The 24,868-nt window shown below is 37.0% G+C and overlaps 1 protein-coding gene across 3 annotated transcripts in view; it reads right to left on the bottom strand.

The window, feature by feature from the left end:
• The window catches only part of Scaper (S-phase cyclin A associated protein in the ER), a 366,940-nt gene that overhangs the window by 173,449 nt on the left and 168,623 nt on the right, over positions 1 to 24,868 (bottom strand). For all 3 annotated transcript variants that reach the window (XM_036192654.1, XM_036192655.1, XM_036192653.1), the window contains exon 23: positions 7,173 to 7,299. In XM_036192654.1, coding sequence (XP_036048547.1) covers positions 7,173 to 7,299 — 127 coding nt within the window. The remainder of the gene's footprint in view (positions 1 to 7,172; positions 7,300 to 24,868) is intronic.

Genomic DNA, 24,868 nt, shown 5'->3' on the forward strand with positions numbered 1-24,868 from the left:
ATTTTCATAGTAGGTCTGCAACATACCTCCCCGTTTCTGAAACTGTCTCAAAGTCATCTTCTACTCATATCCTGTGGCTGGGTGTCTCCCTGGATTGTGGCTGATCTTTGTTGTCAGGTCCCTAAAGTAGTTTACAATCTTTCACAAAATGGTACCCGACTATAGGTCTGTGACATATTGGACAGGGGTTGTCGGGGGTAGAGGAAGTAGGGGGTGTATTTCTAACTTCATTGCTGTTCTGCCACACAAACATCACTATCAGGCAAAACCCAGTCATTAGATTTCTGGTCCCCAGAAGTCAGGATTTCTTTTGCTGTAGGAGCAGCAGTCTGTTGTTACCAGGACAGGCTGCTGTTGCTGAGCCCTGGAGGCTTCTTTTGCTTGAGGCTGTGTCTTCTTCTCTGGAGAACGGTGGAACTGTGACCATTTTCTACTGCTCTCCATACTGCCTTTCTGTCTCTTTGTTCTTTTTAGCTATCCTCTTAGCTTTCTCGACTCACAATGTTCTCTTCCTCAGATTCTATTCTGACTCTTCTAATTTGTGGTTGCAAGATGGAAATTCTAATCCACCACCTTACTTCAAAACACTATAATTGTTGAAATTTATTTTTATGTGAATAGGTATATTTCCTATATGCATGTGAGTGCATCACTTGCATGGCAGACCCTCTGGAACTTGAGTTACACAGGGTTCTGGGAAAGGAACTTGGGTCTTCCAAAAGAGTAGCCAGTGCTCTTAACTGCTGAGACATCTCTCCAGCATTCCAAAATATATACTTTTAAATTACAGAACACATATTGATGCTTTATGAGGTTTTCTTTTTCCAAATATGTATGTCACATATCCAGTGTACACATGAACAATTAATTCAATTATTTTCTATTCTTTTCTTCCATCTGTGCCTTACTAGCAAATTATCTGAATGACTTCACCATTACAAAATAAACATTTTTTATTTTTATCAATATAGTATGCTGGGCATGCTAGGTTATGCCTTTAATCGCAGTAGAGGCAGGCGGATCTCTGTACGTTTGAAATCAGCATGGTCTACACAGCAGCAGGTTCCAGACCAGCCAGGGCTACTTAGTGAGACTCTGTCTCAAGAAATAAATAAATAAAAATAAAAAGGCAGGAATTGCATGTATTTATGAGACACTATTTTTATTATTAACTGTATATCTCTATACAGTTAATAATATGTAATGATCAGATCAGGGAAATTAAAAAAATCTATCACCAGGAACATACAGCATTTCTTTGTGTTGGAGCATTCAAAATCCTATTAGCTAATATGGAATATTCAAATAGTTGTCAAATATAGCTATCCTACCATATCACAGAGCATTAAAAGTTATCTCTCCTATCCAGGTGAATCATTTTACCTACTAATAATCTTTTTTTTTGGAACTGAAGACTGAACCCAGGGCCTTGCACTTGCTAGGCAAGCGCTCTACCACTGAGCTAAGTCCCCACCCTGTATTTTATAATATACTATAATCTTTCTAGTATTGTTAAAGTAATGTATCAAAGTAAGCCAGTTATTACTATTATCCAGATGCATCGCATGTACTAGCCATGCTGTATTGTTACAGTAAGAAAGGATACTGGGGTAAACAAATCTTCACACGGTACTTTTTAAAAGTGTTTTGGTCCTTTTGATTCTTTAAAAAAAAAAAAAAAAAATCTCCCATTTTAGGGCTGGTGAGATAGTCCTCAGGTTATGGTGTTTACACAGAGCCTGATGAGCTGAGTTTAACCTCTAGGGTCCACATAAGAAAGCTCACCCTTAAAAGTTGTCCTCTGACCTTGGTATGCCTGTACATGTACATTGAGTACACATAGTAATAAACATAATTTTAAAATTCTTATTTTAATTTTGAAAACTATATTTTAACTTTCACAACACAGAGTGTTTAGATTTCAACTGGGATTTCACTGGATATACAAATCAGTTCAGAGGAAAATTAGAAATAATAGAAAATTAAGTTTTACTTCTAGATATTTAATATGCTGGTATTATCAATTTAACTGATTTTTATATTGTCCTTATATCTAATGGCCTTACTATAAACTTGTCAGTTATAATAATTTTTATGAACTAATTCATGTACAATTCTACCACTAGTTAATAAAGATTCTTTTTCTTTCAAAATCTTACAGCTTTTCTTTTTTCTCTTAAATAGTCCTTGAGAAGTATTAGTAGCAGGTACTCCCTTTTTGCTCCCAATTTTATTTTAACAGTATGATTTTGATTTTTTTTGTAGATGTATTTTGTCAGAATGAGGAGATTTCTATTTCATTACATCATGGTTTACTATGGATCCTTATAATGACTTGGTATACAATCTATCAAATGCTTTAACTATATTTCTCAAATGACCGTGTTTCTTTTGTTAATTTAATTTTCCAGCATTAAGCCAAATGTGAGTATCTTCAATAAATTCAGCTTTGTTCTAAAACACTAGTTTGTCTTATAACATACACACATTTCATGATTCAGTTTGCTAAAATTCTGCATAGGAGTTCTGAACTCAAGTTTGAGGATGATAATGGCTTGTAAGTGGACCCTCACACCTCTTTATCATGAGTTCAACGGCCTTCACTGCGGATCTTAAAACTGGGGTAACTTGTAGTTATTAGAACATTCTTTGTAACAATTACTTCAAATGCCATTTCTGCCCTATTCTCTTCTTCTAGAGCAGAGGTTCTCAACATGAGAGGTTCCATAGAAGATATTTACATTATCCATTCATATTGTAGTAAAATTACAGGTATGAATTATCAATAAAATAATTTTATGGCTGGTTACCACAACATGAGAATCTATAATAAACAATACAAGAAGGTTGAGAACCCCTGCCCTAGAGTGTTATACATAAAACTAAAATAGTCGCTCTGGGCCACACCATTTATGTTCTTCTCTTAGTTTTGTCTCTCCCCTCTTCTACAAGCTTAGTCTGGATTCCTTCTTATGAACTATTTTTCAAGATACTAATTCTCTCTCAATCTGACAATTTCGGTTACGATTTTTATTACTATTATTTTTGATTACTACAATTTTCAAGTCTCAAATGTCCATTTCTCTTAAACATGCTACATGTCTTTAAGAATAAAAGTAATTTTACCCTTGTATTTGGTAAGCACAGTTGTGGGGCATCAGCAAGTCTGCTTATTGTGATCTTTATCTCTGCCATAATTCTCTTGGTATGTCTAATTATTTCACTGTGCAATGCTCTATTTGAAAACTTTGTTCAAATTACTTGAAATCAAGACTGTTATTATCATTATCCAGAGTAAATTTTACATCTGCTTCTGTTAGACTCATGGGTTACTAGCAATTCAAAATTATTTAGGTCTTTTGCAGTGATTTGGAATTCCTAGTCAACTTGGAGAGATGAGTGCTAGCTCTGTAATGATAGATAGATCTTCTACCCATCAGCTCTGTCTGAGTACTCTTTAAAATTCTAACTCAAAACATGAGTTTTCTTTAGTCCTGACCATTTATGTTCTAGGACTCCAAAGATTCTCACTGCAAGTTGAACAAATATTTCAAAAGTACTACTGAGTCTCTTGCCCACATCTTCTGAGTCACCGATTGAACTCAGCTCAGGAATTCATCATGTTTTAAAAAATTTAACTCGTTTATATCTTGCCTCTCTCTGTTGTTACTATCATCAGTGGGAGACCAGTTCTACTCTGTCACTACTACTAATTTCATTCAAGCAAGTATTCCATTTCTTTAACAGCCAGCAAATGTACCTCTCTAGTCTCAGTCAGGAACAATAGTGCCTGCAGTCATGGCTGCTTCTAGTTTGACTTATCACAGCTTGTTTCTGTGCTTGGTTTTCCTTGATATGTTTGTCTATTTGTCCTTCTCAAATCAACAGAAATTATCTGAGGTAGCCAGTGAGATGGCTCAGTGGGTAAAAGCACTTGTGACAAAGCCTAACAACCTGAGTTCCATTCCTGGGACCTACATGGTGGAGAGAACCAACTCCTGTACATTGTCCTCTGACCTACACACCTACATGCAAATACATAATGTAGTAAAAAAAGAAAATTTTATCTGAGGCCTAAGATGAAATAATCTGTATTGATTTTACCAAAAAGGATGTCACTTCATCAATTTCAGGCCACTTGAAACTTAACTCACCATTTGAAATAACAAAAAGTGTTGTGAAATGGGGTTGCAAATAATTTTTGGGTTGTAATTTTTGTACTGTGCCAAGATGTCTTCTTCATAGTCCCTGACAGTAATAAAAGGTCATTATATGAGAGAGTAGACTGTTATGGAGGGAAGATCTACTAGTAGACCTCAGACCCCAGCAGCCCTTAGACTTTCCATTTTCCCATCTGCCACTGGGATAGCAAGTGCTCATGGGTACTCAGAAGCACAGATTTCTAAGTTTTTTTCCTCTTGCTTTGGAATTACAGTTCTTTAAAGAAAATCCTCCTTTCTCCATGAAAAATTCTTTTTGAGAGAGTTGATGCAAATCTTCCAAGGACCAACATCTATTTATACATGTAAGTTACTACATATTTTTAAAAGAATAACACATGCAATAAATTATCCACTGTTCATTTCTGAACAGAAGGAGAACCACAAAAGTCTGAGAAGACCTGACAATCCCAGGAATTCTTTATTTTTGATACTTCCAGGCAAGAGAGATCTTGAGAATAAATTGAAGCTATTAGCTCTAAAGTTCTCAGACCTCAGAAGAATCATCTACAGAAACTATCACAGCGGTAAGAGAAAACTCTAGTAAGGGCAGAAGTCCTCAAAACGCATTCTTCACCCTTCTCAGGATGGGTGCTCAGGAACCACATCCCCACTCTTGTCACTGACAGGCTGCCTTCAAATCCTTCCTGGGGTCTTCTCACTCCAGGCAGCTTTCCAAACATAAACAACAGTTGTTTACAATTCCTGGCCCTGAGTCATAACTATTGTCGGCTGGATTACACTGCAATGTCAGTGCAGCTCTACAGAACACAGGTCTCTGGGAAGCCTGTGTGTCCTGGCCAGGTGAAAAGGGATTTAGTCATCAAGCAGCTGAGCGATCTTTCCATGGCTCATTTTACACCCATAGGTGGTCCTTCAGTGTGTGTTCCAAGGACAGCTTCACAGCAAGGTTCCTGACACAGACCATTTAGACTGGGGGCCAGACAACATTTTTCTCTTTTAAATTATATGAAATTAGTGGTGTTCTGGTAAATTGCCCCCATTGTGCATTAAATAACCTTATTTAGACATCTACACTAAATAAATTTTCATATAGATTACGTTAACTTTTTCTTAAAAATTCTTTGAATAATTTAATCTAAAATGCTTTTTTTCTGAGATTAGTTATGACAGTGGTATCTTTAAGCAAATATACTTTAATTAAATTTCAAAAATGATCAGTATATGGCATTTAGGTTTTTTTTTTTTTTATTTCTGACATATCAAACTTCTAAATAATCTACCTAGCACATGCTGACAACTACTAATTTATGAGCTTTCCAACACAATGAAAGGGATATTTTAGAGAGGAACTCACTGTGTGTTTCTGCCACAAGGCAGACTGAATGTGCTGCTGTTGGTTCCCTTGGAAGTCTGCACTGTATATGCCCAAGTGCATCTTGGCATAAAGGTTATTCATTCATATACCTGAGACGCCAGCAATTCCACACTGAAGGCATAAGCCTCAGCCTACAGCACTGATTCTCAAAATAAGGTTTTTGGACTAGTATCACCCTCATCTCATGATAATATATTAGACATTAAAATTCTTGGGACCCAACCTAAACCTACCAAATCAGAAATCCAATATATGTTTTAACAAGTCCTTAAGTGATTCTGATGTCTGATATAGTACTAACACAATCAAGTACGTTGTAATACAGAAGATGAATGAAAATATTCCAGCTACACTTACAAGACTAATAAAACTAAACCAATATATAGATCTGACCAATAACATAGGAAGATGGGTTAGTATATTATTGAAGAAGGAAAAACCTTGTATGACAAAGCAATAAAACTGTTTTTAAAACAAGGAAATGATATACCTTTCATTCCCTACAGTTTACCTCAGAGGAAGCAGGGGGATGGGTGAGGAAATTATATCCAGGAACTACAACTATACTGGTAACAATTTATCTCTTAAGTGGTAAGGTTACAGGCTTTCCAATACCATTTTATTACTATATAATCATGTATATATCAAATACTGCATAATACATTTTAAATCCAGAAAACAAAAATAAAATTGTTGCTAAATAATTATAGCCATTACCTTAAATGAGAAAAGAGATCTTACCTAAATGTTAATAAATTATTAAATTGTGATATTGTCATTCACTTACAAGGAAATGATATAATCACAGTATGAAATTCCCAAAATAAATTTTTGTTTGTTTGTTTGTTTTTTGAGACAGGGTTTCTCTGTGTAGCTTTATGCCTTTCCTGGATCTCACACTGTAGACCAGGCTGGCCTTGAACTCACAAAGATCCGCCTGCCTCTGACTCCCAAGTGCTGGGATTAAAGGTGTGCGCCACTATCGCCCGGCCCCAAAACAAATTTTAAGAATCACTTTTTAAAAAACTAAAGATATGAGAAAGCATGAAAGTAGCAGATAATGGGGGTAAATGCACGATACAGGGACTAGAGGAAAATAAAGTAAAATGTTATTAATTGAAATTATATGGAATTTATGTCTTCTTTATACACTTAACATTTTTCTTCTCTGTGTAATACTATTTAATTAGAATCACTATGGATTTTAAAGTGTTGCTGAAACAAGTAACTCTTAAATTATTAAAGAAAACTGTCAAATTTTCTGTCTAAACTGGGGAGGAAATAGGCATTTCAGATATTTTGTTGTAATTTATGAGGTATATAATTCAAAATTTTGTATTTTCTGCCATAAAATTGCATGTCTGTATAGTTATCACTTCTCATTAAACAATTTCATTTACTTATAAGGGGAAATCATCACAGAAACCATGGTCCAATTAGGACTTCACTAAGAAAATAAAAAAAAACTTAGAATAACACAAAAAAATTTAAAATTATCACTTATTGACTGGCTTTCAACAACACAGAAGACGACACAAATTCTGCTGTATTTCCTGTAATAGTGAGAAATCATCACAAAGATCAAGATCAGGCAACAAAGGCTTGTTACATACCTCTTTCTCCAGTATTCTAGCAATCTCACCAAGGGTCCGATCCAAAGCAGAAGCCTTATTGTTTACCCACGAGCCACTGTCTTGTACTTGAACTTGTTTTACAAGATCTTTGGCTAATCTTTGAAGCCTTGAATACAAAGGGAGAAACTGCATTAATTATGTATGTATGGGTATATACATATATGAATTTTTTTGAGATCATAAACTTTATTTCTCTAAATATGTGAAACACAAGTTACTTTAAATATTCTACCTGAAATTTCTCCAGAGAGCAGCTAGGGGAGACAAACAGACAAAACTGTAGCTCTTCATCTTTAACACCACCCTTTTTTCCCCCATCTAATGAAATGACTAGCAGACAACGACAGCCTTGGCTGCACTAATAGAAACTATTCTTTCTGTGTGATCCTCACATTAGAAAAGTCTTGGGAGTGGGTGAAAGTGACAGGATCATAATCTGAACATGAGTAAAGACCCTGAGAAGACTTCACATTCTGATCCAAATCCTCCTGTTAGACTCAGATATAGAAGCACTGCAAATTCCCACAATGTCGATCTTCCCACGGTCCACTTTATAGGCAGTTTGGTATTCCTTACTAGAACAAGAGTATTCATGTGCTTTCTATCTAGGCATGCCATACATTTTCTAGACTGTCCAACTCCTCAGAGAAGGAGCTGAGGTTAACATCTCATAGTAGCCCTCTGCTGCTTTCCTTTACTTCCTGGTCCATCCTTCTTTCCTGTTGATTCCCTTGAGTCGCCAATTGGTCTTTCAGATATTCCCCAAGTCTATTTTCCAGATAGACTCCACAAGATATAACTACAATCAAATTCTCAAAAGAAATTGTATTAGACATATCCTCTGTTGTTTCATTTGTTATTTACATTAAACAAGCTCCTCTCTCATTTATTTTTATGAGCTTATATTTCATACAGAGAACAGAGGCTATAAGAAGAAAACCAAGTCTCATCATTACCTCTAGTCACTCATCTCTTCTTATCTCTCCTATTACAGCCTAGGGAGGTCCCTTCTTCATCAGCAGAGCTAAACCCTCTACACAAACTGCAATGCATGAGGTTCTTCTGGATCTCAATTCCTTTTCTTCCTGCCTTAGTCTTTGAAAATGCTCTTCATTTCCTCCTGAACTGCTTTCTCCACTCTCACATTACACAGGAAATCCCTACTTATCTCTCTGTTTTTAGCACAGAAGTCACTTTCTGTACTTTGGCTATTTCTTTAATGCACTAATCACAGGCAAATTAAATACTTAATGCACTGTTTAATGTGTGCTTTTCCCATGAAAAGCTTTCTGCAATGACATATATGTTCTTTGTTTGCATAACCCAACATGGTAATTTCTAGCTCCAAGTGGTTATTGAGCACATGGAGTATACTAAGCACTGAACACTAAGTTGTATTGAATTTTAAGAATTTAGTGGTAATGTATGTGTGACTAGAAGCTATTAAATTAGTCAGTGCAGAAGCAAATGTAATTTGCATTATATTGCTCAATTGCTGTGTGCCATTTGAGTTATCAGAGAAGCTTGCTCTAAAAGTGAGGTAATCCCTCCAACTTCAGAAACAAATATGTTTATGCTAAGTGTTTCCCTAAACCTTGGTCTGGGTCAGGTTGGTCCCTATCTCTGTAACAGAGAGGGAAGACAAGAAGCTCAGGGTATTAAAAACACTGTGTCCTCAAGAACAGCGAGAAACCAAGCCATTTCCAACAGAGGTGACTGCTGTTTCTCCCCTGATATAAAAATGTATACAGTGAGAACATGAAGGCAGATGTTCAGACACAGGAAGCTCAAACATGGAGAAAAGTTCAATCAAGAATTCTAGGTCGCTGCTCAAATTTCTCAGTTTTTTAAGAATTTTTTATTTTTATTTTATTTTATTATTTTATTGCTGTGTGTTGTGAACACCAGATTGGATGATGCTATCTGTCCCTTTATGTGAAAGCCTCAACTATGGGGACACCATGCTCTGCCCTGGGACTCTCTTAATTGGAACTCCAGTGGCTCCCTCAACATGGCTTCCCTAGTCAATTTCTTGTAAGGCTAGACACTTGTAAGCCTCCAAATTGATGTAACCATTTGCTTGCTCTCTCAACTGAGCTATTCACTTGTCTCTGTTGGATGGTCTGAGTAACCAATTTGTCTTTCCTTTTCTTTCTTTCTTTCTTTTTTTTCCCCCCCGAGACAGGGTTTCTCTGTGTAGCTTTGCGCCTTTCCTGTATCTCGCTCTGTAGACCAGGCAGGCTGGCCTCGAACTCACAAAGATCCGCTTGTCTCTGCCTCCCAAGTGCTGGGATTAAAGGCGTGCGCCACCACTGCCCGGAGTAACCAATTTGTCAATGTTTTGCTATATATCTTCTTGTAACATGAATCTTAAATGGTCTTATTAATGAAATACACGGAGCCAGGTATTGGGGTAAATTCTGAAAGATCAGAGAGACAGAAGAAGCCACAGCTAACCTCACCTTGCCAACTTCTCAGCTGATCTTGTTTCCTCAAACTGGAAGCCTCTGAATCCTCATCTGAATGGATCTCAGCTGAAATGCTGCTGAAGGCCTAAAAGCTATGTGTTTTTCCCAACAAGACATGAGATCTCAAGTCCTGGGGTTAAAGGTGTGTGCTACCACTGCCTAACCTCTATGTTTAATATCATGGCTGTTTTTGTTCTTCGACCCCTCGATAAATTTACTGGGGTGCACAATATCAACCATATCTTCTGCTTCTATTTTCTATTTACTATTTCGTGTTTGCTTGCTATATACTTAATAAACTCACTCACTTAAAACTGAAAGTATGACTGTTGTAGATCATTCTCTGGACTACACATACAGCGTCAAATTCATGAAAGAGGTTCCTTATCCACCACCTAACACATTAGGTGTACAAAAATGTAATCATTAGTTATTTATTGAGTAAATACTGTTGACAAGAAATTTCTTCTTTACTATTAACAATATCTATTAATCCTATAGGCTACAAATTAACTTCATGTATGGACTTTCTTTAGTCATCTTAGTAATACTGTCACTTTGTACTGTGTCTAAAAACTGAGGAAACTAAGGAAGGCTCAGGGAAGTTAGACAACTTTCTCAAGGCCAATCAGCTGCGAAATGTACTAAAGGGACTCACACATTTGATCTCCAACATGCCACATTAGTCAACCCAAATAGGGAAGATTGTTTCACAAAGGAATAATTCCATAAAATACAATTTTACTTAAAATTTATTCAGTTAAATTTAAATAGTAACTACAACTCAAAAAGTAGCAGTGAACAACAGTTTAAGTTTCATCTATCAGTAAGTCAAAGAAAGAATATAAACTTTAAAAACCAAAGTACCTATGCTTAAAATCTGGAGCCAGCACACAGCATGTGTATTACTCCTAGGGATATTATTTCATTTTTCTACATTATGGTTTCTTTATCTTAAAAGCCGGATCTCTCTCTCTCTCTCTCTCTCTCTCTCTCTCTCTCTCTCTCTCTCTCTCTCTCTCTCCCTCTCCTCTCCTCTCCTCTCCTCTCCTCTCCCCTTCCTTCCCCCTTCTCCTTCATTCTGCCTCCCCAGACTCTTTTAATATCAAAGATTGCACCTAATACCATTCACTACAATCGACAATAAATGAATCATTGTCTAAATCAACTGTAATTACTAAACCTTAACAAGAGGTCTAGTCCAAACAAAAGGAAAAGAGGAATACAAAATATAAAACAATACCAGCATCATTTCCCTTCTAACCAAGTATGAAACAGACTCCCATCTAACACTAGTAACTGATCTTACTATGTAGAAGAGCACTAGCAGTAAACTTCACTGTGCAATGGATAAGTAACTACTTTGACTTTTGGTTGAATAAAGTCTGCCAGTATGTAACTGAATATCCAGCCATAATAACAGAAGCTGGCAGTATTCTTACCAAGAATGCTCACATTCCATTGGAAACCAGAAGGACTTAGGGAAGTACAAGGACCATTTTAATTCACAGAATGAAAGGAGCTTATATTTCACTGAGTTAAATCTGTCTGAGGTACATATGAACCTTCCTTCAAGGAAGAATGCCAAATCAAGGGGGTACTTGGTAACATGAGCTAAACCCCAGTGCCATTCCCTGCCACTACTCAAGCGGCACAGACAATATAGCCCCTTTCAAGAAAAACAAAACATCAGATTTTGATGGTTATTATCAATAATTATAGAGCACTGCAGAAGTCAAGCTGAAATCTGTATCTTTCCTAAAGTCTATGGACAAAAGCAGCTTAGAAAATGCAGCTTTCAACACAGAAATCGTTATTAGGGTTACTTTTGACAGGTTTTTTTTTTTTTTTCAGCAAAAAGCAAAAGCAGAAAAAGCAATTCCTTACCTAATGTATGAAAAGTATCTGTTATGTAAAGAGCTTTGTGGAGAATGTTAAGAGATGGACATTTTATTCTTAAAATATGAACAAATTTCAACAACTCTAAGCTCAAATTTGTCACCGACAGATGTAAATACAGAACAATCTCTAGGGAGTTATATCATTTATTCATTTAAAAGCACAATATAAGCCGGGTGGTGGTGGCGCACGCCTTTAATCCCAGCATTCGGGAGGCAGAGACAGGTGGATCTCTGTGAGTTTGAAGCCAGCCTGGAGCCTAGAGAGCAAGATCCAGGAAAGGCGCAAAGCTACACAGACCCTATCTCAAAAAACAAAAAAAACCCCAAAAGGTACAATATACAACACACATTGAAGTTGTAACACTTAGGGGTTGATAACACTTCCCCGGTCAAACCAGAGACTATCTAAAAAGCCCCAGTGGCAGGTATGGGAAACTTCCTTTTAGTTGTTGTTCAGAAGAGTACAAGAGATTCCCCAAGACAATATAGGCTGTTGCCGTTGCCATTGGTGCTTTCCAGAAAAAGAAGGTAATACCCTATTGTGAAAACACCACAAACTTCAGATACTGTGGATGATCAATCTGGTTATGATCTTGGAGCCTCTTCCCTGAGTATTAGTTCTCATAATATCAGAATGAGCCATGGAAGTTGCCAAGAGAGAAAAGCATTCAGCACTCCTATCCTATGAACCATATGAACCATATGAACCTATGAACCATAACAATGGCCAGAATGGCAACATAGTGCAATAGCGGCACTTACATCCCAACAGCCATTTAACTAGATTTAAGATCTGCTCAATAGGAGGGAATTCATACCGGGAACTCTAAATCTAGCCAACTACCCATGATTGGTGAGGCTGGAACCTAAGAGACTCTACTATTGTCACTTTCCTAAACTAGTGTAACCTCTAACTGCATTCCAAATAAGTATGTTAAGTGTAACTCTGTTGTGTGATATTTTTATTGTGCTCTGACAAATAAAGCTTGCTTGGAGTCAGAGGGTGAAGCTAGCACTAGCTGACCAAAATTAACAGTAGATGTTTGGAAGACTATAGACAGATAGGAGACAGGAAGTAGTAAGGCGGGGCTGAGAGGAGGATCCTGGACTTTTTGGAGGAAGAAATGGAAATGGTAGGAAGTCACTGGTGGCTGTTCCCCTGCTCCTCTGATCTTTCAGGTTCTTATCCCAACATCTGACTCTCAATTTTTATTGATAGAGAATAACTAGTTAAGGCTTCATAGATCTCAACCCTTATTTTGCTGCTTGTATCTCTTGTTATGGAAAAAAAACGACATCATTTTCTGTTTTTAGAGAACTGTGCAAACCACATACTTAGATGAATATGTTTGATGTACCTAATGTTATCAACTGTTCTACTACTATGCATCTCCTCAATGGGGCAAGCTAGGAAAGTGCATACCATTATACATTTATACATCTATGTTCATCCACATACATTAGAAAACACACATTTTCACAATCTAATTCAATACCAGATAGTTTTGTTATTTTTTTCTGGCTATATTAACTGTTCTCTATAGAAGTTAGCAACCTGTCTTTTACCACCCCTAATATATTTATATATTTAGCCAATTGTCCTCCAAAACATATTGTCTGTGTCACTGTATACACACTAGGGCTTTTATTGCCCATTTTGGGCTCTTTGATGCTCCTCATAAATTTGAGTTTTGACATTGTTTGCCATTGCTTCCCACTTCAACTCCCCATCCCTCTATGGCAAACTTTCCTACGATGTCTTTCCATAGAGAAGCTCCAGTCATTCTTATTAGATTCCCCTTCGCAGCCTACACTGCCCTATTCCATAGCAAAGTTCCTACTCCAGACTACTCAAGTGCTGAGACCTATTGTAATGTGGTCGTTTCACTTAATGGTTAAAGTGACGATTTTCTTTTGAAAGAAGGACAATAAATCAGAGTGAGAGAAAAAGTATAATTTTTACTTACTATACTCAGGAATAACTTTAAAGGAAAAAAATTTACATGTACTATTTAGTTACCAAATTCATATAGGAAAGGCAGGAAGAATGTCTGACTCTTTCCCTCTATTGATTTTATTATCTTTCAGAAATAACCGACTTTTTAGAATGTTATAAACTCATGGCTTTCACTTGTTTGCTACGTTTCAATCAATCAGTACAATTAATTACCCTTCATGAAATTCTAACTGCCCATCTTTGACAAGGAGACTCTTCAAGTTGATGTCTGATTTCTTTTTTTTTTTTTTTTCGAGACAGGGTTTCTCTGTATAGCTTTGCGCCTTTCCTGGAACTCACTTGGTAGACCAGGCTGGCCTCGAACTCACAAAGATCCACCTGCCTCTGCCTTCCGAGTGCTGGGATTAAAGGCATGCGCCACGACCGCCCGGCCTGATTTCTTTAATAATATAACAGTAGTCTTTAACACCTTCCTTACCAGATGTGTGACAATGTATTCAGATATGGAAAATCCCAATTCAACGTATCTTTTTTTCTTTTTATGAGAAATGATATTTCAGGTTCTAAATCAGTGAGCATTAGTGAACAAAACTGCCATTAAGTCACTGTTTGTAAGTCTCCTTAACAGACAAACCTAGGAAGTCAGCATATGTGTGTGTGTGTGTGTATGTGCGTGCATGTGTGCATACACATACATATATACATAGATGTGTATAAAGGTATGAACACACATGCAAAAATATATAACATTCCAAGTTTAAAAAAATCTTGTAAATTCATATGAGTTTTTCCTGATTTCTACTATATTTGATCAACCCCCTGGGCATATTAAGTTAAAGTCTCTAAGATAGAAATCATGTCTGACATTCTTATCTTGGCCAAGGACCCATGGCTGAGGATGTCATTAGCCCAAGGAGAGACTTACTACTGTTATTCTGCTAAATGGACATAGTATTAAGCTGCCTCCTAAGTGTTTACCTTTGTACCCATAAATTAGTACATCATTCAATCAATACTCATCAGAGAAGCTTCCTTTTGTAATAGATGACAATCACAATAGAAACCCACAAATAGTCAACATGAAGAAACAAAGAGACTAAAAGACTGTTGTGTAATGAACTCTAAACGGCACAACTAGATCACAATTCCTCACAACAGTATGTTCCCCACAGGGCGACCAGCAGGAGCAACAGCAGCCTATTATTAAAATACCTTTAATGTTCATATCAAAACTAAGGGAATAAAATTCTTTTCTCAACCCAAAGCTCAGGGATAATCCTAGAAGATGAGATAAAAAGATTTTAAGAGCCAGAGAGAGTGCATGAGGACAGCAACCCCATTCCAGACATGCCAGGGCTATTGCACACAAGAACTCACAGTGCCAGAGCGTTAGTACATGACTATCATGGCAGCCACGCATGCAGGCAGGCATGGCAAGCATGGCTCTGGAATAGTAACTGAGAAGGCATATGTGATCCACACACAGGAGACAGGGAGAGAGAACTCATCAAATGGTGTAGGTTTTTGAGACCCCAAAGTCCCAATGACACACATTCTCCAACAAGGCCACACCTCCTAATCCTTCTCAACTGCTTCCACCACCAGGGGACCAAGTATTCAAACATTTGAGCCTATTGTGATCATTCTCAAACCACTACAGAGGTGGTCGTGACATTCTATGCCTAATTAAGGAGCTACTGGTAACTCACGGCTGCTGGGAGAGGGAGTCAGTTTCCTTACGGGATATGGCACCATGTTCCAGTAGATGGCCCTACACTCATGTATATACTGGCAGTACTGAGTGGACTCAGTAGGTTGAAAAAGAAAAAGAGCACATAAAGTTGAGAAGGAAAAGTGGTGAGATGCATCATCTCCTTTACCTCATATACAGATACACCAGCCTCAGAAGAGCAGTACTTAGTGTCACAGGTACAAAAAATAAACTTTGGGAGACATATTTCCTCATTGTTCCAAACTTTAAACATCAATACTACAAAATTAGTTGAACTATAGTTATTTTATACATAGTATCTTTTTTTCTGGGAATTGGATAACTTTAATTCTAGAGAAACTCTAAATTCAATGCTCATTCTTAGACTTTATTTAATGTGTTATTTTGATTGCCTGACGTTTATTCACTTTCAGTTTTTATTCCAAATAATTATTTTTGTAAAAGACAAGTTTTTAGTTTATAGGAATATTGAACAAAAGCTATTCTAGTAGTTGTTAACATCTAAGAAAAGAAAATGTGTACAACTACCTACAGGTCTTCAAGGATAAGCAATCATGCTAAAGCAAGAATTAAAAGAATGATGTTCTTTTCATTTCGATATGAGGATTGACAATATTTTAAAGTACGCTGCTATCACTCCTGCTTGTTGCCTGTGGGGAATGGACTGCTGTGAAAAGCACACAGACTGTGAGACTAAGGGGCTACAACAGCAATTCAGTTGAGGAAGTAGCTTAAGCTACAGCCCAGCTTCTGAAGCCTTGGCTTCCAATCCCATGCAGAAAAGGAAAACTGGCATCAGTAAAAGGTCTCTGAATGCAAAGAGCAAACACTAATTTAAAATTAGATACAGAATGAATATGAAATGTGCTTTAGCAACATGTGACTTCACTGCATCCTTGGTTCTCAACACACAATTTGCATGCTTTGCATTGTACATGCTATCATACCACATAAAACCAACAAAAAATTACATGAAAAACCTTGGCACTGACTCAGGACTACTATATGTTATGAATTGCAGTGTTTTTAGACATATAAAGTTTTCTGATCTCATATGAATATAATGCTTTAATTATGGAAAATACACAATTTTCAAGTGTCATTCCTCAGCATTAAAGTATCAAATTAAAGCAGTTTTGGGGTAGAATGTTTGGTTTTTAGTACTGCTGTCTGAGTTGCTAACTTAAGTTTCACAAAAAAGTGTAAAATGAGTTTTGTCTTTGGATTAGGAAAAAATTTCCAACATTTTATAAAAAGGCCCTACATATACTCTTGCCATTTTATGTTACTTATTTACTTGAAGTAGTAGTATCAGAATTAAGAATTATAAATTTAAAACATCAATCAACTCTGGAAATGGCTGAAGGTGCTCTATGTCCTTAAGCATCAAATATTCAGCCAAGGTTTAATACTCTATGTAAAAATCAACTCCATATCATTGATTAAAATGCTTTCATCTTTAAAGAATGGTAAAATAATATGTATATCAAAGAACTGTTTTAAACTAAAGTTCTTTATGATTTATAATCAGTAAGCATTTGATTTCCCTAAATATTTGACACATGTACATACTCATGGCTCTATAAAAACTCCTCTAGTGAAAAGGAGTCACATGTGGAAAGAGTTTAAGAAGTCTTAGATGGGGTAACTAGTTTGGAAGTAGAGAACAGTAGTCAGATTCTTAAGGGAAAGGCAATCTGCTAAGGAATTTTAAAAAGAGTATGAAAACTAAGAAAAAGCTTCCATTTTCAAGATGGATTTGTCATTGCCTAAAATGAGCAAGATTATAAGGACTAATATTAGGAGTTTCAATTCAGATATGTTTATATAAAGGGTCTAAGCGTATAGACATCAAATGCTAATTAAATTGGAAACACGGAGTTTGGGAGAACAGGCTAGATTAAAAAATAAATTTATAACCCAGTACTGTTTTGTAAAGCTATGAAAAGATATTACCAAGGAAGAAATTCTCTAGCTGATTTCCTAGACCTCAAGAAGATGAGACGGAACCAAACAAAAGATACTAAAATAGAGAACAGTCAAAGAGGAGAATTCTCAGAGTTTTATAACAGAACTACACTAAAGACTTTTAAAGAATCACTTTGTGATAGCTACCACTTGTACATTCCTCTTCCCATAGTTACTTGGGATGTGGCCAAGTGACTTGCTTTGCAATTTTATTTTCTCCACATAAGCAAATGTGACAAAAGCAAAGGGTTTATAAGGGCTTATTATACAGGTGTTTTTATTCTGTGGTTAGGTCCAAAAGATCTGGCTTGCCTATTGGAGGAGGTCCATTCAACAACAAAAATCAGTTGGCTGGTATGTGAGTAGGGCTCCATTGAGTGTTAGACTTGCAGCTGAAACTAACAACAGATAATCAGAAGCCAAGAAAAGCATAGGACTCCAGAGGAGTAGATCAACTGTGTCATGTTCTCTATTAACCACTATACTAACTATCCTATACTCTGAAACTTCTACCTAAGAAGGTAAATATGTGACAAGTTGCCTACTAAATTGTTTACAGTAATTCTTTCTTGCAAATCAGTGAGTTTATAGCAAGATGTGTGTGTGTGTGTGTGTGTGTGTGTGTGTGTGTGTGTGTACACACACATACATGTAGCATGACTCTTAAAAGGTCTTATTAATAAAAACAAACCTGGTGTCAGTTATTGGGGTAAACTCTGAAAGATCAGAGAAACAGAACAAGCCATATCCAACCTTACCTCACCAATTCCTCAGCTGATCTTATTTCCTCAGACTGAAAGCCTCTGAATCCTCATCTGAATGGATCTCAGCTGAATTGCTGCTAAAATCAGTTCCTGGTGCTCATGCCTTATATACCTTTCTGCTTCCTGCCATCACTTTCTGGGATTAAAGGCATGTGTTACCATGCCTGGCTGTTTCAAGTGTGGCTTTGAACTCACAGAGAGATCCAAATGGATCTCTGCCTCCAGAATGCTAGGATTAAAGGCATGTGCTACCACTGGCTAAACCTATGTTTAATATAGTGGCTGTTCTGTCTCTGACCCCTAGATAAGTTTATTGGGGTGCACAATATATCAAACACACACACACTATATATATATATATGTATATATATATATATATACACACACACACACACATACATACACATGGAATTAAGTCAAACATGATTGTGTGTTTGTGCTTATGTACACACATGTACCACATACACATATACTTATTTGAAAAAAGACTTAAAGTATGAAATAAGATACTTTAGAGGAGTGGAGTGGAAATATATTTTAAAAATAAAGACCACTGAATTATGAGTTTGTCTAAAACATGGATAGGCTAATTAGTGCCCAGCTAACACCAGCTATTGTCTAATAAAGTTTCATTTGTATTATGTCAAAATTAGAACAAAGTCACAACACATACTACATGTGGCTTTTTGAACTATAAAGTTCTAGTTTTAAGGTTTGTAAAATCTAAAATATTTTACAATCTGAACCCTTGTCTGAATGTAATATGCACTCCTGGATTCAGACAGTAAGAAAATGCAGATAAAAGAAAAGAAAAAGAAAAACCCTAATTTTAAAGTTAGAAATCACTAGATGATATAAAATAACCACCACAGGCTTATGTTTGACCATGTCAGGGTCCTAGCTTGCTTGAGGTGCTGCTTTGGGAGGTTGTATAACCTTTAGGAGGTAGATTCTGCTTGCCTGATATAGGTCAGGGATGGGCACAGAAGGACTGGAAGTTCACAGCCTAACTCTAATCCTGCCTCATTTAACTTTCCTTGATTCACCAAGATGTCAATCTCATGTCACCACAGCTGTAAGTGGCTCCTACCACAGTGTCTTTCCCACTATGGAGGACATAGCCTTCAACTGTAAACCAAAGTAAACTGCTCCTCTCTCCATTTGCTTCATATCAGGTATTTTGCTACAGTGTCTACAGAAATAACTAATATAGATGGATAATAAATATAAGTTATAATAAATATAACTTTTTGTGATTTGTCTGGTTAATTAGGTAAAAACTATGCAAACACAGAGATCTGCAAAGCATTAATAATAAGATAATTCAGGACAACTGGCAAAATACTTATACATAAGAATACTTGTCATAAGAATATGTATAAATGAGCTCCCCACCCCCATCCCCTGTGACACCAGTGACCTCCAGAGCCATAAGCACACCCTGCACCAATTGGGAACAGGTAAGGCCCAATCTCTGGACTGGGCAGACCAGATCTCTAGCTAAGCCCTAGGGGCACATTCCACGCCCCTCTCACCCATCCACTGGAGCACCAGGGACCAGCAGCTGCCTCTTCCCGTGCCACCTCACCAAGTCAACTATCTCCTGTGGCACCAGTGAGCCATATGCCCAGCCTGCACTGATTGGGAACAGTGACCACCAGAGCTCTAAGCCCCCTCCTGGGCCAACTGGGAAGAAGAACAACCAGAGGAGCCAGAGGCCCCACCTGGATCAATTGGAATAAGAGTGACCTAGAGCCCCACCTGTTTGGATTAAAGGAAGAAATAGGTAGATGTCAGTGTAAGAACAAATTCAACAACATAAAGAGCATTATGGTACTACCAGAACCTAGTGATCCTACAACAGCAAGACCTGAACATCCCAGGGCAGATGATCCAGAAGAAAATGACTTTAAAAACAACTTTATGAAGATGATAGAGGACCTAAAAGAGAAAATGAAAATTTCACTTAAAGAAATGGAGGAAAGAACAAACAAAAAATTGGAGGAAATAAAGAAATCTCTTAAAGAAAGTCAAGAAACAAAAGAAAAAACAATCAAACAGTTCAAAACCTGAAAATTGAAACAGAGGCAATAAAGAAAACACAAACAGGGAGTTCAGGAAAAGGAAAATCTGAGTAAATGAACAGAAAGTACAGAGGCAAGCATAACCAACAGAATACAAGAAATGGAAGAGAGAATCTCAAGCACTGATACGACAGAGGAAATAAACTCATCAGTCAAAGAAAATGATAAATCCAGCAAATTTTTAATACAAAACATTCAAGAAATCTGGGGCACCATAAAAAGACCAAACCTAAGAAGAATAGGATAGAAGAAGAAGAATTCCAGCTCAAAGGTACAGAAAATATATAGAAGAAAACTTTCCCAACCTAAAGAAAGACATGCCTATGAAGGTACAAGAAACTTACAGAACACCAAATAGACTGGACCACAAAAAAGTACTCTTGTCACATAATAGTCAAAACACTAAACATACAGAATAAAGAAAGAATATTAAGAGCAATAAAAGAAAAGGTCAAATAACATATAAAGGCAGACCTATCAGAATTACACCTGACTTCTCAAATGGAAACTATGAAAGCCAGGAGGTTCTGGACAGATACTAAGAAACCATGGATGCTGGCCAGACTACTATACCTAGCTTTCAATCATGGTAGATGGAGAAAACAAAATATTTCACGACAAAACCAGATTTAAACATTTAAACATTTAAACATATCCACAAATCCAGCCCTACAGAAAGTACTAGAAGAAAACTCCAACCCAAAAAAGCTAGCTGCAACCACCAAAACACAAGCAACAGATAACCTCATATCAACAAATCCCAAACAAGGGAAACACACACATACTACCACCGAAAAATAACAAGAATTAACAAACACTGGTCATTAATATCCCTTAATAAAAACAGACTCACTTCGTCTATAAAAAGACACAGGCTAGCAGAATGGGTACGAAAACAGGATCCATCCTTCTGCTGCATATAAGAAACACACCTCAGCTAGGCAGTGGTAGCACATGCCTTTAATCCCAGCACTTGGGAGGCAGAGGCCGGCAGATCTCTATGAGTTCGAGGCCAGCCTGGTCTACAGAGTGAGATCCAAGACAGGAACCAAAGCTACACAGAGAAACCTCGTCTGGGAGGGGTGGGGGGGAAGACACCTCAGCCTCAAAGACAGACATTACCTCAGAGTAAAGGGTTGGGAAAAAACTTTCCAACCAAAGGACTAGGAAACAATCTGCTGTAGCTATCCTAATATCTAACAAAATAGACTTCAAACAAAATCAATCAAAAGAGATGAAGAAGGGCATTTCACATTCATCACAGGAAGAATCCATCAAGAGAAAGTCTCAATTCTGAATATTTATGCCCCTAATACAAGGGCACCCAGATTTGTAAAAGGAACATTACTAAAGCTTAAATCACACACCAAACCCCACACACTAATAGTGGGAAACTTCAACAATCTCATTCTCAACAATGAACAGGTCTGCTGAACAGAAACTTATAGTGATATTTTATTTGTACTGAAATGTGATTTTATTTGTACATTAATTAAGTTGCCCTGGGGTCAGAGCAAGCCGTAACAGAAGCTGGGTGGTGGTGGTGCATGCCTTTAATCCCAGCACTTGGGAGGCAGAGCTAGGCGGCTCTCTGTGTGTTCAAGGATACAGCCAGTATGGTGACACACGCCTTTAATCTCAATACCAACCATAAAAGACCTGGAGGTCTGTACAGACAGGCAGTGACGAGGAGGTCATGTGGTTGGGTTTACAACCCATGAGAAAGCAGAACAGAAAGTCTATAAAAAAGAAAAAACACACAGAAGTAGGTCTCTTGCAGAGAGGAAAGACAGAGCAGCAGTGAAGGGTAAGGTTTTCAGTTCTCAGCTATTGCTCTGACCTCTTGGCTTTTAATTCTGCAAGTGGCTCTGTGTTTTTTATTTAACAAGACTGTTACATCTACAGAAACTTAACAGAGAAAAAAGGGAACTAACAGATGTTATAATTTAAATGGACTTAACAGACATTTATAGAACATTTCACCCAAACATAAAAGAATATACCTTCTTCTCAGCACCTAATGGAACCTTCTCTAAAACTGAGCACATACTCAGTCACAAAGCAAATCTCAACAGATACAAAAAATTGGAATAACCCCCTGTATCTTATTGGATCACCATGGTTTAAAGTTAGAATTCAACAAAAACACAAATTAGAGAAAGTCTACAAACTCATGGAAACTGAACACACTCAACTGAATCACCACTGGGTCAAGAAAGAAATAAAGAAATTAAAGATTTCCTAAAATGAATGTACAACATACCCAAATTTATGAGACACTATGAAAGCAGTGCTAAGAGGAAAGTTTATAGCACTAATGCCTACATAAAGAAGTTGGAGAAATCTCACACAAGCAACTTAACCTGAAAGCTCTAGAACAAAAAGAAGCAAACCCACCCAGGAAACAATCAAACTGGGGGCTAAATCAATAAAATAGAAACAAAGAGAACAATACAAAGAATCAATAAAACACAGAGTTGGTGCTTTGAGAAAGAAGTCAAATTTTTGCTATTTGCAGATAAGATAGTATACATAAGTGACCCCAAAAATTCTACAAGGGAACTCCTTCAACTGATAAACACCTTCAGTAATGTGGCAGGATATAAGATTAACTAAAAAAATCAGTAGCCCTCCTGATACAAGTGATAAACGGGCTGAGAAAGAAATCAGGGAAACATCACCCTTTATAAAAGCCACAAATAACATAAAATATTTTAGAGTAACTCTAACCAAACAAGTGAAAGACCTGTATGTCAAGAACATTAAGTCTCAAAAGAATTCTGTAGAATAAAGGAACTTCTGGAGGCATCACTATCCCTGACTTCAAGCTCTACTATAGAGCTATTGTAATAAAAACAGCTTGATACTGGCATAAAAACCGACATGTGGATAAATGGAATTGAATTGAAGATCCTGACATTAATCCACACACCTATGAACATTTGATTTTTGACAAAGAAGCCAAAACTGTACAATGGAAAAAAGAAAGCATCTTCAACAAATGGTGTTAGCATAACTGGATATCAACATGTAGAAGGTTGCAAACAGATCCATATCTATCACCATGCACAAAACTAAAGTCCAAGTGGATCAAAGACCTCACTATAAAACTAGTTACACTGAACCTGATAGAAGAGAAAGTGAGAAGTAGCCTTGAATGCACAGGAAACCACTTCCTAAATATAACACCAATAGCATAGACACTGAGAGCAACAATTAATAAATGGGACCTCCTGAAACTGAGAAGCTTCTGTAAGGCAAAGGACACAGAAAATAAGAAAAACTGCAGCCTACAGAATGGGAAAAGATCTTCACCAACAGTGGGGCGTTTACCCACCAACCCCACAGCTCCCCAGAGTTTTCTTAAGTGTGAGCAGCAGGAAATATTAGATAGAAGAATTTAGATTGTGGAGATAAACAGACAGAAAATAAAGGATAGCCTCGAGAGGGCCTGGAACCTATTCCAATGGGCCCTGACTGTCTCTGCCCCAGGGTATTTATAGAGACACCAAGGGGGTGGAGCAAAAGATCTCCTCCCCCAGCACAGCCAAGTGCAGACCATCTCAGACACCTGCACTCAGGCCCGTGGCCCTACTCATCCTCTATACGGGCCTGCTGGGTAAAGCTATGAGGAACCCAAAAATGGGCTCCCACAACCAACTCCACAACACACTGTATCCTTTATCTTTCACATTTTTTCACGCTAGATTCCACACAAGAAACATTTTATTTTCATGGTAGTGGCTTATTTTAATTCAAACAAAGAGCTTTAGTTTCATTAACTTTACCACAAGCACTGTTTAATCCTTCATGGATGAGTAAAACTCCACATTGTTTATATCACATTTTTGATGATGTCAGTTGAGTTGAAGCTAACTGATGCCTGCCATAGCATGGCTATCTACACCATGACAACTGTAAGTATAAAGCAATCCTCTATGGGAAGCTGGCTTTGGTGTTTGAACTGTATGTATACCCAGAGCTGGTACAGGCTATCTTTGTTCTCTGAGAAGCCTTCATGTTGGCTGGACTCATTTACTTCCCATAGATAGAGTATAAGAGTTTCTTTTCCCTACATCTCATTATTGTTTTCTTGGTGATAGCCATTCCAACAAGAAAAGAAGAGAATCTCAGCATATTTTTCCCAATACAGAATGGATGAAGATACTATAAGGTATCCTATATATTTAATGGTCAGGTGTATTTTTCTGTTAAAAAGCATCTGTTCAGTTCTATTGTCTGTTTTTGATTGTATTATTAGGTCTTCTAGATATAATAATTCCCATCAGATAAATAGCTCATAAAATTTTTTGTATTTTGTAGGCTATTTTTATTTTTTCCTTTGCTAATTTCATTAAATCTCATTTGTCAATTCTTGATCTTATTCTCTGAAATAATGAAATTCTATTTAGACAGTCATTGCTTAAGCCTATTACCTAGAAATTTTCCCCAATGTTTTCTTCTAGTAGTTTCAAATTTCTGTCATTGTATTAAAGCAGGTTTTATTTTTGGTTGCCTCCACATGTTTTGAATTAATTTTTGTACTGGGGTAGAAATGGTAAGAATCTAGAGTCAGTCTTTTACATTTCAATAGCCTGTTTTCCTAGCAGTAGGAGGTGAACAGATTTTCTTGCCTATGTCTTTCTTGGGTACCTTAGAAAAGAATAAACAGTTCTTTAGGCTTACTTTTGGATCAACTATACTATTCAATAGTCTGTATGGTTTTTATTCCAGTACCAAGATGGTTTTGTTAATATAACTCTATAATAGAGTTTTAAATCAGGTGTTGTGATACATCCAA

This window comes from Onychomys torridus, chromosome 7 (genome assembly GCF_903995425.1).
Source record: "Onychomys torridus chromosome 7, mOncTor1.1, whole genome shotgun sequence".
NCBI classification, from domain to species: Eukaryota; Metazoa; Chordata; class Mammalia; order Rodentia; family Cricetidae; genus Onychomys; species Onychomys torridus.